Source organism: Furipterus horrens, unplaced genomic scaffold, assembly GCF_987537825.1.
Source record: "Furipterus horrens unplaced genomic scaffold, mFurHor1.1.pri manual_scaffold_5, whole genome shotgun sequence".
Lineage (NCBI taxonomy): Eukaryota > Metazoa > Chordata > Mammalia > Chiroptera > Furipteridae > Furipterus > Furipterus horrens.
The window spans coordinates 4,871,907-4,887,393 of record NW_028327175.1 but is presented as its reverse complement, the minus strand read 5'-3'; the positions used below and the strand labels follow the sequence as shown (position 1 = coordinate 4,887,393).

Here is a 15,487-nt window from a genome sequence, read left to right as displayed (position 1 = left end):
TTGTTGATACAGAAGGAGTATAAATTAGCTTCATTTCAGAGTGGAAAGAAATATAGGGGCGGTCCATATTTCAGTCGCTAAGTAAACTGCTTTGCCGTTTTCCACTGGGTCTTTCTCTCATTTAAGTACACAGTTCTGAAATAATTCTCAGCGTGGGGAGCTTTAAAACAAGCCTGCATATCCCTTTTGCTTTCTGAAATCACAAGAGTGTGACAGTGAACTAATGAAGATTTAAATGTTAAAATTCTGAGAAAAATTTAACCCCAGTAAAGTAATTGCTTTTTAGTAAAAAAAAAAAAAAAAAAGCAAAAGTATTGATTATTTTTGATGGTTTTAAAAAAATCTAACTGGTGAAAATTGTAAGATTTAGCTGATGATTAATATTACAGAATTAATGCGTCCTGATTTTCTCTAGTGGGCGTCACGCTGTACAGTGTCCCTGTTGGGTGTTTTTTCCCGCTGTATGTGCCCGTCCTCTCTACGAGACAAAAAGCCAGTGGAAGGCTGGAGCTTGGTTTCTTCCTTTTTTGTATCTAAAGCACCTACTAGTCCCTGAACACACCACACAGACACACACACACACACACACACACACACACACACACACACACACACACACTCAGCACTCAGGAAACATTTACTGAAAGAATGAATTCATATGTATGATCCCATGACTGAGAGACACCAGGATTATGTCTCTTCGGATTACTGCAGACCTCTTGCTATAGGACCTGTGCCAAGTTCCGTCACACTTTGAGCGGCTCCTCCATTAAATGTCTGTTGGTTTTAAGGGAGGTCCACCCGTTCTCGGGTTGATCAGGGGACCTTGCTTCCCATCACTTTCTTCCTTTGACTTACATGGAGGTTCAAACCCCCAGGTACTGCCGCCCTTTTTACAGGTTTGTCCCAACCTCCTCATCTTTGAGGTTCGTGGGAATAATTTTGCTCTAAAAGTTGTCCACGCTGTTTTGGGTTTTTCCCTCTGTTTGCCTGATCTATGTTCCGTGTGCAAAAACTAAGCTACCACTATCTTCTCAGACTTAAGTCTCCTTTCCTTTTGAAAATTATGTGAACTTTAATTTTCTTATTTCAAGACCTACATCATCTTTTCCATGAACTTAATACAAGGACTAATTTAATAGTGCTACCTCAGAAAAGTTTTGCTTAGAATTTTTTTAACTTTGGCAAACTCAATAAAATAACCTACCCAACAAAGAGTTAAAAATCAAAATTAATTCCCTTTTAAACACCGACTTGGTATTTGCTTAATTATACCTATAAAGACAATGCTCATCCCCCATCCCTCTACAATAGGACTTGAAATAAAATATGCACTGTTACACCAAGCAGCACAATCTGGCAAAACAAAAACAATTGTACATACAAGAAAGTAATGTCACTCCTTCTTAAATGTCATTGCCCAGATATATTTGCAACTCTATTTGGATGAAGATATCATTGGCTCCGCAAGCAGTGACATTTCAATAGCTTTTGTAGGGCTATGAAACAAAAGCCGTTCCAAGAGAGCCACAGAAACGTATCCCAATTTTTTTAAAACTACATTACAAACAAGCATCACAATAAGCTGAATTAACATAAGTACTTATGTATATTATTCTAAATGTCTTCAAATCTTATTTCTAAATTCATGTTTCTGTGTATTAGATTAGGCTATCCACATTAAATTAGAATACTCATTTTTTTTTGTAGGAAATATAGGGGAGAAGACCAACTGGTTGTTGGAAATTGTGTATAAAAACGAAGATTGAGCATAATGTTGCCGAAATTTCTTCATTCGTTTATATATCTTGAGTGCCTGTGTTGTGCCTTGCAGGCATCGAGCCCGAGGAATTCAGTCGCTAAAATAACTTTCAAAAAAACCCTCACCTTAAGTGAGGCTTAAATTATAGAAGAGGGACAATAATAATCAAAGTATAACAACAAAACATTTAGTATAATAAATTATGATAAGTTCTATGAAGAAAAGGAAGGGTGGAGATATGAGGAATAGCTGATAACCAGCAATTTGGGGCAGGGTTTAGATTTTGCTTAGGTTTATATTTGTTCATAATTTTCTACTATTTTGAAAAATTTTATAGGGCTCGTCTGTATCCATATATTTGCAAATGTGTCATTTTTTTTTTTTGTAAAATAATTTACTAGCCTTTTTATTTTCAAGAACTTTTTGTACAGGGTCAGAGTGACCTTTAAAAGGGTGGCAGAACTGTCTCCGGAGTCACCTGTTGGAAAGCTCTCTCCCGTAGTGATACTATTAAATGATTCACTAATAGTCTTCTAAGAACACCAATTTAGTTATTTTTACCTTTTATACACTTAAACATATTTGGGTTTAATTTTGTTGCAGGCTTATAAAAATGAATTTTATTCAATTATTCTAGTCAAATAACACTATTTAGTACATAACATCTTTTTATATTGATTTGAAATTTTCAAATTTTGCTACAGAGTTTATATTTTTGGTTTTGTATTCAGTAATTTTTTTCTATTATATATCTTCAATCATAGTTTTTAACATTTAGAAAAGTTTTGGGTGAATTTTAATTATCTAAATAATCAGCCATCTTACTGAGCTTTAGAGTTAATTCTATCATTTCTCAGTTGGTTCGATCAGCTTTTCAAGGCAGGTAAACATCCTGTGCAAAAAATTAATTCAGCTCCTCTCATCCCAAATACATTTCTAGCTATAATTTTGTGCTCATTGCACGAATACACCCACCCAGAACAAATCTCCATTTAATCCTCACCAACAGGGTGCCTCACTTCAAAACTGAACTACGTGATTGATGTGGAATTCTCTTCCTCTCAAGGTGAGTCTTTCAAACCACAGCTCTAATTATTAAATGGCTTCTCCAAGCAAGACCGTGCCTCCCTACATTTCCCATACACTGTTTTTAGTATCATATTTTTGTGGAAAAAATATTAAACAGTCCATGAAATCTTAACTAGGAGTCCAAAAATAAATGTGCTTTTGAAGGGAGCCACAAACCTCTTGAAATTGCAGACAAGATTTTATGAATATGTGCACTTTATCAGGGAAAATGGCCCAGCCTTCATTTGGTTTTTAAAGTTATGCTATGAGCCTGGAAGCCTAAGCTAATGTAAATGGATGTCCATGAATGATTAATATAATCAATACTTACAGTTAGTAGAATTCCGGGGTTATTTGTATTGTTTGATACATACACAACCATAACTAGGTGCTTTCAGTATATATTTTTGCCACTTTATAGAAATAAAAAATACATCTAAATCCCAGGAAATATTTATGCTATTAATCTTCATCCTAATTCACTTAAATTATTATTCCAATTACCAAATTTATTGCTCAGAATGTAAAAGCTTTATAAAGATAATTATTTAAACAACGGATGACTTCTACAAGGAAAAACTAACATTCGATCGCTATGTACTGCTCAGGAAACTTGCAAAATGCATTTTTCAGCCTCTGCTCATGTCTCTCAAACAACTAAGTCTGTATATTCTCCTTTTAAAAAATAACAAAGCTAAGCATTCTGTAAGGGTGATGGTATCTGCTCTAAAATGATATAGAATATTTTTAAATTATCGTTTCAACTTTGCACTCTTTCTTAAATCGTATTTCTGAAAAACCATTCTTTGGTGACTATGAAATTTGACAATAAAGAAGAAAATGAAAGAGTGTAGCAAGTTATGACTCATCTGATTTGGCTCATAGATAACATTTAACTGATTTGAAATGAGATCCCAAATGGCACAACTATGCCATTTTCCGATGAGAACAAAGAGGAACAGTGTGGTGATTGCTCGGGGGAGGGGCTTCTAAGGGGGCTAAATGGTAATGGAAAAAAAGACAATAATGATTAAATAAAGGGAGGACATGCAACTCAATGCCATCAGAATTTCCCCTAAAAGCTATTTCTAAACATTCAACAGTGCAGCATTCTCTACCCCCGTGAGAGATGACACTGTTATATCCTGACAATGTCGCAGATAGGGGATGTATTAGAAGTTTCCAGGGCTGGCTGCCTCAGGAGTGAGCCCACTTCACAAAGCACACACGGGAACTTCCGCCAGACTGCCACAGAGACAACGAAGACAAAGGAGCCCGTCACTTACATGGCCCTGCCCTCAGACACATTTGCTTCAAGAATTCGGAAGATTGTTGAGTATGTAGGTAGAGAACGTTTTCATTTTCCAGTAGTTCACACACCCTAATTCTGTTTCAATGTCACTTCTGTAGTAGCTGACACACACCCGAAGTGCAGAGCACAGTTCCTCAGCACTGCGTATCTAGGCACTATATAAATATTTTACGTATAAAATATGTATATTCCCCCAAGGCCTGATGAAATCAAGATATTATTTTATGGAGGAAAAGGAGGAAATTTTTTAAAAATTTAGAAACTGGGGCCCAGGAGGTAGAGCTGGAATTCTAACCCTAATATCCTGGCTCCAAAGTGTATGTTCTTAGCAAAACTATGTTACCTCAAAATATATTTAGACTTCTTTTTATTTTTTAAGTAAAATAGTATTAAAGGATTATAAAAAAGAAACATGTAAACCCTGCCCTTTCCTTTTACTCTACACACCCAGTCTCATAATTCAAACACCTTGTTTCTTTTGACATTAAATTTGTATTTCAAAACTAAATTGATAAATCAACTGTAAAGCCTGCTAATTTCAAGTTATGGAAGATGAGGACTTAGCTTTCTGACAGCACCCAATCTTGGACCATAATCTTTGCTTAAATCAGCCAACCTCTTTACACTGTTAGGACAAGGTAATTGTTATTCGCTGCTGGGTCAGGCAATGCATTGTGATTCTTTTTCCTTTTTTCATGTGTCTTCAAATCTTCAAATCACTCTGGAGTTGATAAGGTCTTTTGTATATTTGCTTGTATTTGATGTACCATATAGTTATTTATGTGAATATCAAAGATACCTTGTTCCAAATGATCTGTGGATTAATATTACTTTTTAATATTAAGTATTAATATTACTTTTCAAATGTTGATGTTCATTAGGGTTTTTTGGGGGGGCGGTGGCCAGCTGTTGCCCTGGAAGCCCTTTTTCCAGAACCCTCTGCTTTCCTGCTCCTGTCTAGATTGGTTCCTTCAAGAGTCAGGATGACTCCTGACACTTTCAGTATTCTCCTGTTTTAGCTCCCCTTACTCCATATTCTATATTTTCACATTATTGTGGTATAGTTCCTTGTTTTGCTGGAGCACATCATCCAGTAACTTTCTCAGAAAGGATATATAAGTGGCCACAATTAGAATTCTTGAATTGTGAAAGTCTTAAATCTTCACATAATGGTAGGATAGTAAGTCTTTTAGAAATCACTTTCTCTCAGAATACGTAGACTTTATTACATTGCATTTAGCTAACAGCATTTTCCCCACTTCCTGATATGTAACTTTCTCTTTGGAAAGTTTTAGTATTTATTTTGATTCAGTGGGGTCCTACCATGTCTGTGCAATGACCCTTGGAGGGATCTTTTTCCTTCACAGTGCTGAGCACTCTGTGAGTTTCTCTAAAAGACATTTCACCCCCTGCGACCTGGAAAATATTGTTTGAAATGTCTCTGTTAATCCCATGTGTCCATTTTCACATTTTTTCCTCATTCCGGAACTCTTTTTATAGATTTTGACCTTACAAATTATCTTTTATTTTGCTATGTTTTCAATTCATTTTTCATTTTTTTCTTTAATTCTGAATGGTTTCCTGGACTTTATGTGCCAATCTGCTATGTCCAAGTGCTCCTTTTTACTCTCTGGGTACTCTTTCCACAGCACATTAGTATTATACAGATAACATGTTTTCCTGAAGATATAATTTATAAAGTATTTTTAATAATGTAATTTTTCATTATTCCAAATGCCTCTTTGTTCTCTGGACTTAATTTTGCTGTTAGATGAGGCTTTCTCTTTTATGATGGTAATTTTTCTCAAAAATCTTGTAACGTGTTGTTTTTAGAACATATCAGATGAGGGAATACCAAGGTATAATTACAGTCTATTACATAGGTGAAGCTGTTTGCAAGATCATTAGGGAATAAATAAAAATGTCTACTAGAAGACTTGGACGTGTCTCCCACTGGAGGTACCTTCCTCCAGTTTTCTGCCTAAGCAGACTGACCTGACTCTAAGCACTCTGATGACAGAACTGAGAGTTCTGTGTCCACTAAGGAGGCCCTTAGTCAGGCCTCTTGGTTCTAGCATGGCTTTCCTGGAAGCTATTTCTTAACCAGTAACTTCACGTCCAGAATACTTCTGGGGTTGAAAGGTCAAGGACTGTGGAGGTAAAATAATTTCTCCAGTAGCTTTCTATTTTTCCAAAACGTTTGGAAATCTTTTGTTCTCAGCCTTCTCCTCTTCTGTTTGTCAATGTATCTGTTTTTTGTTTGTTTGTTTGTTTTTTCATATTATTTTGGAATGATTTCAATAGGGAGGAAGAATGAATGATTAGGTTTATTCCATCATGTTTGTCTGCAGGCTTGGGGAGTTATTTAGACTGGCAGCCTTGTTTCTCTTTAGTTAAAAGAGCAAGGGTGTGAAAGCTAAGGTTTAGGAGTGCTGAATTCCTGGCCCAATTCTTACCCTCTCTCTATCCATCATGTGTGTGCTGCTTACCCACCCCGCAGTTCCAGTCAGTCACCTGCGTTTTGGGCAGGTAAATGCAATAGGTGGGACATGGACTTGCAGGTGGCAGTGAGGAGGGCATGCCAGGTAGTACTGCAGGGGCAAAAAAGCTTTCTTCATCTGGGCTTGTTAATTCCTAGATTAAAGTTGTATACACCCTGGTTCGAGACTAATTCTTTGTCCATTCATTCAATTAATACTTGTTAAAAGTCTGTTAGGTTGACTTAGCAATTTCACTTAAAAAGAAATGAAAATAAATCTCTGCATGAAACAAAACTGTACAGAAATGTTCGTCTGAACAGTATTTATAATGGCAAAAAAATATAGCAATCCAGATTTCCATCAACTGACCAATGGATGAGTAAAAGTTGGTATAACCATATGGTGGAACAATATTCAGCCATAAAAGGAATAAAGTACTGAAACATGCTACAACATAGATGACATTTGAAAATATTATGCTAAGCTTAAGAAACCAATAACAAAAGAATATATAATGTATGATTCCACTGATATGAAATATCCAGAATAAAGAATATGTATACAGGAGCAGAAAGCAGATTAGTGAGGAGAGGAGGAAGAGAGAAATGAGTGCTAATGGGCATAGGGTTCCTTCTTGGAGTGATACAATTTCCTAAAATTGATTGTGACCACGGTTGCACAACCGTGAATGTCCTGGAAAACATTCAGTCACACAAGTGAGATGAACGAAGTACATCTCAACAGTCTGCTTTAAAGTGCAGCATCTGAGAAAGGGAAAAAAGTCTACTACGTGCATCTTTATGGAATTAAGAATATAAAATTGAATAATACTGATGAGGTGGTGAAGCTTAAGTTCTACTGGCAGCACATACATAAAACATACTTATAAATTCTGATGCAACAAGAGGCCCAGGCAGGAAATGAGGAGGAAAGGAGAGGTGTCGAAGGCTGCCACAGTGACCGAACTGAGAGCCGGTCAACAAGGAGAAACTAGCTGCAACGCGGGACGACAAAAAGCGAAAAGATCCTTTCAGGCACCGGGGCTAGTTCACGTTAAACGACAAAGCAAGCAGGAGAGAACTCCGCTCGTTATGGGAGCTGCGACCTCCCCCAGGCGGCTGGCGGCTGTGGGGAAGCCAGCCGGCGCGGCGAGGCTGCAGCGGTAGCTGAACTCACGCAGGGGCTTGCCGCGCGTGGAAGGCTTGTCTTCTAGAAGCCGTGGGAAGCCTCTAGAGCAGCGATTTCCAACCTGCATGCCACAAGAACTTTGAAAACATGCAACACCTGACTCCTTCGGGACATTCATCTCTTTTCCCTTTTATTGGACTGACTGTCAAATTTAAAAATGACAACAGCCAACAGGACAATAGCCATGCGGTGTGAATGCCCTCCCTTGAACCATAAATATGCAGGTCATATAGTGGAGCTGCACCTTACTGGTCAAAGCGCATGATAAGGTTGCATCTGATTGGTTAGTTCTTGGTACCAGAAATCCTTATGTACAAGTATAGACACGTGATTTTTTTTAAAGTCACTTGGAAGAAAAAAAGGGTGATAATTACTATTATTTTTTGTAAATCAATCAAAATTATACCTTTTTTGGTCAGACTGGCAAAATATATATATTTTGGTATGCCACAGAATTGTAGTAGTTTATGTGGGTCATGAGATGAGAAAGGTTGGAAATCACTATTCTAAAGGGTTGTAAGCAGAATAACAGTATTAGATATTGTATAACATTATTTGTCTTGCCACTCTACAATGACCAGAATGGAGGACAGTTTTGACTTTCTGTCCTAAAACTGACTGTGCATGTCTGAACAGGAATATGAACATCGGTGGACCTACATCACTATTAAAATTTCAGTAAGTGCCTCAACAGTGGCATTATTAGATGGTAAAATCCATATGTACAGTCTCTCAAATGTTCATAGCCCATAATGCCATTCCCTGAACTCTGCCCAGAATATAATAAATTGTAATACACAAGGATGCTGGCTGTTTATATACTGAAATGCTGGAGACAAATATGAATGCACAACATTAGTAAATAGCCACTAACTCTGTGTGTCTTATTAGCCTTCCTTCTTCAGAGTTACAGGTAATGTCATGAAAATAAAGCCAGGCCTACGTAAATAAGATTTTTAAGTTGTAAATCCAAGGCATGTGTAATTTTGCTACTTTGCTTTGACTGACTGGCCAGTTATTAGGTGAAACAGTTAAAGAATATTATGGGGAAGGTAACTAATAAACTTGAAAAGGGCCCTCAAATTAATTTTTGACACTTAAACTTTCATGAAATGTTTCAGATAAATGCTCAACTTAAAAATAATCAACATTTCTATTCAAAGTAGGGTAAAAGTAGGTTTATAGCTGTTCATATAGAAAATAACATAATAATAAATAATAATACAAGAGAATAAAATGTATTTCATGTACTCACAACTTTAAACCTACATTTTCCTCACCACATATGTTTACGTGCAAATAATTCTACACAGATGTCCCTTCCTTGAATAGTGTATATCACACACACACATACACACACACACACACACACACACACACACACACAGAGCTAGAAAAAATTATTTTGCAAAAACAGAAAATCCCAGTATGTGTCGGGGAGCATTGCCATTTACCCTAATTTTTTTTCTGGAACAATAATAAGTTGTACATCAAGACATCTTCACAAAGAAAACTATTTTTAGAAGAGTAGTTAGTGTAAGTGAAAATAGTCTTTTTCCTTAGCACATACAGATCTTCCTTCATACCTCTACCTGTACCCCTAATTCATAGTTTGCTACTTCTTTCCACAGATGATAAAATGAAAATCTCTTGCAGGTCCTGAAAATGGTCAGCACTCTTTTTTTTTTTTTCAAATGTATTTTATTGATTATATTGTTACAATAGTTCCAATTTTCTCCCCTTTACTCCCCTCCACCCGGCATCTTCCTCCCCCAGTAATCCCCCCCCAAGTCCATACCCATGGTTCATAAAAAATAACTATCCCTCCCTCTCAGGTATTAAGACCCTTTGTAATCTTGTAAAGGACAAATGGGCGAAGGTCTCAAGCTCCTCTAGCTGCTTCAAGCTGGACATGGTCGTCGTCCTACCTACCTTTGGGTCCAGAAAACCCTAATAATAGTGGGGGTGTGGAGGGGAGGGTGGCCTTCCCACATGGGGAAGGATCGTGCAGACTGCCGTTGACCAGAGACGGTCAGCACTCTTCATGAGGTGCTAATGGTCTGTCGGCTGGGTCATACTGAATAAGAAAGTCCTCATCCTAAACCCAACTCTTTTCCAAATAATGAAGGGACTTGCCCACTAAACACAAGAATTAGACCCAGAATGGCAAAATCCTGACATGAAAATCACATCAGATATATTCTACTTACTTTGGGATGTGGGTTCATTGAATGGAATAATACAGAATTACAAATAATACTTAAATTGCTTTTTGGTGTTGATGTTTTTACGGCTTATGGTTTTTGATCAAGCTGATATAGCTTAATTAGATTTTGTTAAATAAGCCTATGATACTAATAAATTCCAGTGCATTTTAAATTTATCATTATTCGACATTCAAATTCATGCACTGACTGGTGTGGCTCCCTTGGCTGAGCGTTGTTCCACAGAGCAAAAGGTCACTGGTTGGCTTCCCGGTCAGGGCACAGGCCTGGGTCATGGGCCTCGTCCCTGATTGGGGGACCAGGTCTACAACCAACTGATGTTTCTCTCCCTCTCTTTCTCTCTCCCTTCTCCATCTCTAAAATAAATAACTAAAATAAAAACCATTCAAGTTCATAAATACTAGCCCATATAATTAAATATGAATTGGTAAAAGTGCATCTTCCCAATGACTCTCAGCTTATACCAAGTCCCCAAAAGAAGGTTTAAAGAGAAACCTGCTCAGAAAGTGGAAAACATTTTGTAATATATCAATAGTATATAATATCACTGGAAGATCATAAATACAAAGCGTGAAACATTCAATAAAACTTAACATTGTATAACTTCAATGTACACTAAGAAAAAGTAACTGAAAAAATTCCTAACTCCAAATCTTTCTAATAATTTTATTTTAATTAGACCTAAAAGTTGTTAAAGCTGCTAAGAAAGAACTTAATTGAATTTGTAAGAAATTAAGAGGTTCACCTCACAGAGAAAAACAATAAGTTCTTCTGATTAATTTTGTCTGTGTTGATATGGAAAAGGAATAAAAGGAACGTTGCTGGGAGGATAGAGTGCAGTCAGCACAAGGGAAACATAAGAGTCGGCTAATGAGTCCTCAAACCCCAGAGGGTCGGATTGTTTCCCTGGGAGGGGCTCCTGGAGACAAAAGGTCTCTGTCTCACTAAGTGCGTGACAGGGGTGAAGCCTCCCCCGACTAATGAACACATCAGCGACCTCTGACACCAGCAGTTGCGGATGCAACTCCACGCACAGGAGGAAACCCAGAAAGTCCCTTCTTCAGGAAGTGGCTCCCACTTCTAGAGGCCTCATGTACCTTCCAGCACAATAAGCTTTCCACACAGTTATTCAGACTAATTGATGAAAAACAGTGGAAGGAAAAACACCAAGATACAAAAACATCTCCTCCCCTACCAGAAGCAAGAGGTGGGCAGGCAATATATATGGACTAGGAGCATTATTTTGTAAGGGACCATTATGTAAGGGCAACCCAACAAAATGTCAGAATTTCCAAAATGGCAAATAGGAGGGTGATAAATTCTTCCAAGATAAATTACATACATAATAAAATCCATCCACAAAAGCAGTCTAAATATTCTTTCAATTTAATTAAATAAGTGAAAAATAAAATTTTACCTAATAAATATATAATCACTGTTAGTAATCTCAAAATTTGAATTTAACCTCCAAACTAAATATTAGTGTGTTTTGTTCTCACAAAAGTCAGTAAGACTAATACCATGTCCCAACTATGCAAATATCAGTATAATTTCATTTTTGAAGTAACTCTGCTTCTTTAGTTTGGGTGATGAGAGACCATGGTATAAACAAAAACGTAAGATATTTTTATTACATTCTCTAGCTTTCACCCAGTTTTTCTAACCATATTTATATTATTTGAGTTTGGTTTCATCCCTAGGGTTTTCTAAGATCATCCTCTCCTGAGAAAGAAGGGAACTTCAGAGCCTCTGCCCTGCTTACATGGGAGGTAGGAGAAAACCACCTGCCAGACACAGCAGTTGTTCTCTTGGGCCACTGCAGAGAGGCACCAGCTCCCCCAGAGTGCGCACGGGAGCACAGCCCTACCCCCCCAGGAAATGGCAGACATCATCCTGAGAAGGGAGAAACAGGGTGCTCCAGTGCGCACGTGCCCTGGAGTAGCAGGTTCTTGCTACAATCGGCATTATGGGGCTTGGAGCTGACCTAGGAGCACAGGAGTGCATTTGCCTGGCCATGCAAAGGCTTATGAAAATGTCAAGGAAAAAACCCTTTCAGGATCCTTATCTACAATCCCCGCCCAAGGAAATTTGTCTTAAGAGTCGCTTCCTCAGTTGATAAATGACTGGGCATAAGTTTGGCACTGTAGGAATCACAGCAAAGAACCTCCCTGTCCTGTGTCTTCCCCAGAAAAGGGCCTTGAGGTGCACAGATGTTGACCATAACATTGCTTTTGTGCTGAGGGTTATCCACCATTGCTTTTCCTGGAGACAAAGATACTGTCAGAGTTTTGTCTCTCACATAAGTATTTACATGATTACTTCCTCAGCTTGTTGTTTTAGAAATACTGCAATAATTTTAAAGTCTATTTTTTTCAGATATCTTCCAGTTAAAACTGAGTCATAGTAATTGTTTAACTTATGTGTTTCATTTTCTTTTTCCAAATTTTCAATTATCCAAACATTTCAAACTACTCCACAATGAAATTTGTTTAGAGTATTAGTTCACTTCTTAGTCATTTCCCATTTCTTAGAAACGCTTGATAAAATTGAACCATCATCTGATTCAATTCCTTCCCTTTTTAGTAACATTTCTTTCTTTCTAAAAGAAATATTTTGTCTCATGCGACTTACTTGGTAAAATAGAGAGAATTTTAATTTCATGAACTTCATTCATTCAAAAAATGTTGGCTTGCTATTCCAATTCCTGAAAGATGGCTCTATGATTTTATCCAGTAAGTGGTAAAAGTTTGATATATGATACCATTTTGGAAAATGGAGTCCTTACACATGGTTTAAAAAAAAATACAAGAATCCTTTGTAGTCATTTAACTGGGTGTGAAATTAAAGTTTAGCATTTTATCGGTATGTGAATACTGAACCAAATATATTTCTGGAAAGGTCATACTTTCTTTTGTTATTAAAACTGAAGGCAGTTACCATATGAAGTTTTTTCATGGAAAAAAATGGTAATATATGTTGCAACATATTTTCATTGAGGATTGAGAGCGAGCATTTTATATTTAATTTCAACCTTTAAAATTCTAAAGAACATGACAATCTCATATACTTTATGGCCATGGCATTTATCAGTTTGTTTCTACAAGTATCTTCTTAGTGGAGGCATGTTGTATTATTTAGTAGGTCCTTTTAATATGAACATTCTTTCAAACTCTTAATTTCTTAGGGACTATAAATTTCATTGGGTTTCCTAAAGCCTCCTCTGGACTTCGCTGTGTTTTTGCAAATAAAAACTTTAAAGTCACAGACTTTCTAAAATCCACTCAATCTATGCATAAATAAGAGAGGCTGCTGATTTCTGAAACAATACATATATCAGAGAAGGTGAAGACGGCCACTCCACGGCTTTGCGTGGCGGGAGTCCGCCCTCCCCCCCCCCCCACCCGCCCCAACAACGTCGTTCAGCACCGTGGACAGCTCCCACTACGGCCTGCCATTGATGGCAATTCCCTGAGTTTCTAGACACAACTCAAAGTAATCTGTTTTTATTGCTTACTTGTTTGCTGTTTACTAGACTCCTATTGAAACTGCTTGGTGTGCTCGGACACTCCTTCCGCGGACTCTTTTTCGAACGAGTGCAGTTAATCAATTAATTAAGGCCGCCCTGAGTTACTAATTGTTGTTGTTTGTTTTTAACGGAAAGCCCAGCCTTATGCAGGAGCTAAAAGAACGTGGCTGTAGCGTGTGCGCACGCTAATAAGAGGATCTACTTCGTGACCTTCATTGGATAATCTCTGAACATGTTCATAAGCAAATGAATACTTGGGCGACAAGTAAGATCAGGAAACGTCTTAATGGTGATGCTCCGAAGCAATTACCCTGACAGCTGACAGCTCCCTGCCCTTGTTCCTGAGCTGCGGGGAACCGGAGAGAGATTTCTGAAACAGACTTGGAGTCAAGGTCAAGAGAGGGTGTCCCTGTGTCTCAGGAAGGGGCTCTGGGAACGCCCGCGCCTGTGTCTGCGCTCGGCTGCCCGGCGGGCGGCACTGAGCTCCCCAGTCGGGGCGGCAGAGCGCAGGTCCCCGCGCCCAGATCCCGGGGCCCAGCCCGCGGGCCCCCGTCTGCACCCCGGCGGCTGCCCACCGCCTACAGCGGACGAGACACAGATCTCCGCTCCGGGGCAGGCGCGGCCGGCCGGCTGGGACCTGTGGGCGGCCGTCCCGACCTCTGCTCAGCCCTGGGAGCGCCTCTTTCCCTTTGGGGAGCGGCGCGCTTCTTGGGGGAACAGCACGAGGAAGGGGGGCACCGCCAAACCCGCTCTCTGGCCGCTTCCCTACACGGTCATCTCCGAAGCAAAAGTTTCCCAGGCGCAACTCAGCACCCTCCCATCGGGGTCCCCCGTGGCCTTTCCCCCAGTCGGTCCCCAAAGTTCGCGAGGCAAGGGCGGACAGGCTTCCGGGGGTCCCGGGCTACAGGGACTCCTCGCCGCATCCCGTCCCGGGTGGAAACCGGCGGAAGCGCCCGCTGAGCCCGACGGGGGTCCGGGGGGGATGGGGGTGGCGCGCCACGGCGCCACCCTCGCCCGCCAGCGCTCGCCCCTGCGGGAGCCTCACCTGAAGTCGCTGTAGGGGTGGATAATCCAGAAGCCTGCAGTTTTAACCCTTTCCTGCTCCTTCTCCACCGCCTTCTGGCTGCCGAACATGCGGAGCGAGAATTTGTTGACGCCGGGCTGCAGCATGGAGGTGAACTGGCGCTGCACGAAGCCGTACCGCCGCCGCGGCCCCTCGGCGTCCTCCGCGCCCCCCGCCGCCTCCTCGCCGCCGCCGTCCGCCTTGAAGCACACGGAGTTGCCCAGCTCCTTGGCGCCCGCCCCGCAGCGCCCCGGCGGGCTGCCCGCGCCCTTCTCGGCCCCGGCCGGCCCCGCGCCCGTCGCGGGCGGCTTGGCGGGGAAGACGCTGTTGCCATCGTCGCGGCCGCCGGACGCCGAGTTGGGCTTGCCGCCCCCTTCCATGCCCGGGCGTGCGCGGGGGGCTCGAGGCTGCGGGGCCGGGGGGCCGAGCCGGCTGCGCGCGAGCCCGGCTGCCCGTCGCGCCGGCGGCGGCGGGGCGGCGGCTGCTGCTTCCCGCCCGCCCGGCCGGCCGCCCGCTGCTCGCTGCGCGCCTGGCTCCCGCCGCCGCCGCCGCTGTCCTCAGTGGCTGCGCTCGGGCTGCGCGGCGCGGGGCTGGGCTGCGGCGGCTGGAGCCTGGGGGCCCCGCCGCCGCCCCCTGCCGGCCGCACGCGCGTGCGCGCCGCTCACGCCCGCCTGCTCCGCGGCTGCTGCCCAGCGTGACATGGAACTCGGGAGCCCGGGGAGACGCGCACCTCCCACGCGGGGAGGGCGACAGACAGACTGGGCTGGTGGAGCTGTGCCCTTCCCTGAGAAACAGACCTCCTGAAACGCACGGGGACGGGGTCACGCTGTTGGCACGCGTCTCTGCCTTACAGGGGGGGCCCG

At 41.2% G+C, this 15,487-nt stretch overlaps 1 protein-coding gene across 1 annotated transcript in view; it reads right to left on the bottom strand.

Moving 5' to 3' along the window:
* The window catches only part of HCN1 (hyperpolarization activated cyclic nucleotide gated potassium channel 1), a 296,203-nt gene extending 281,198 nt beyond the window's left edge, over positions 1–15,005 (bottom strand). Inside the window, exon 1 of the mRNA XM_090276130.1 lies at positions 14,607–15,005. Coding sequence (XP_090132256.1) covers positions 14,607–15,004 — 398 coding nt within the window. The 5' untranslated portion in view covers position 15,005. The remainder of the gene's footprint in view (positions 1–14,606) is intronic.
* Between the last annotated feature and the right edge of the window lie 482 nt (positions 15,006–15,487).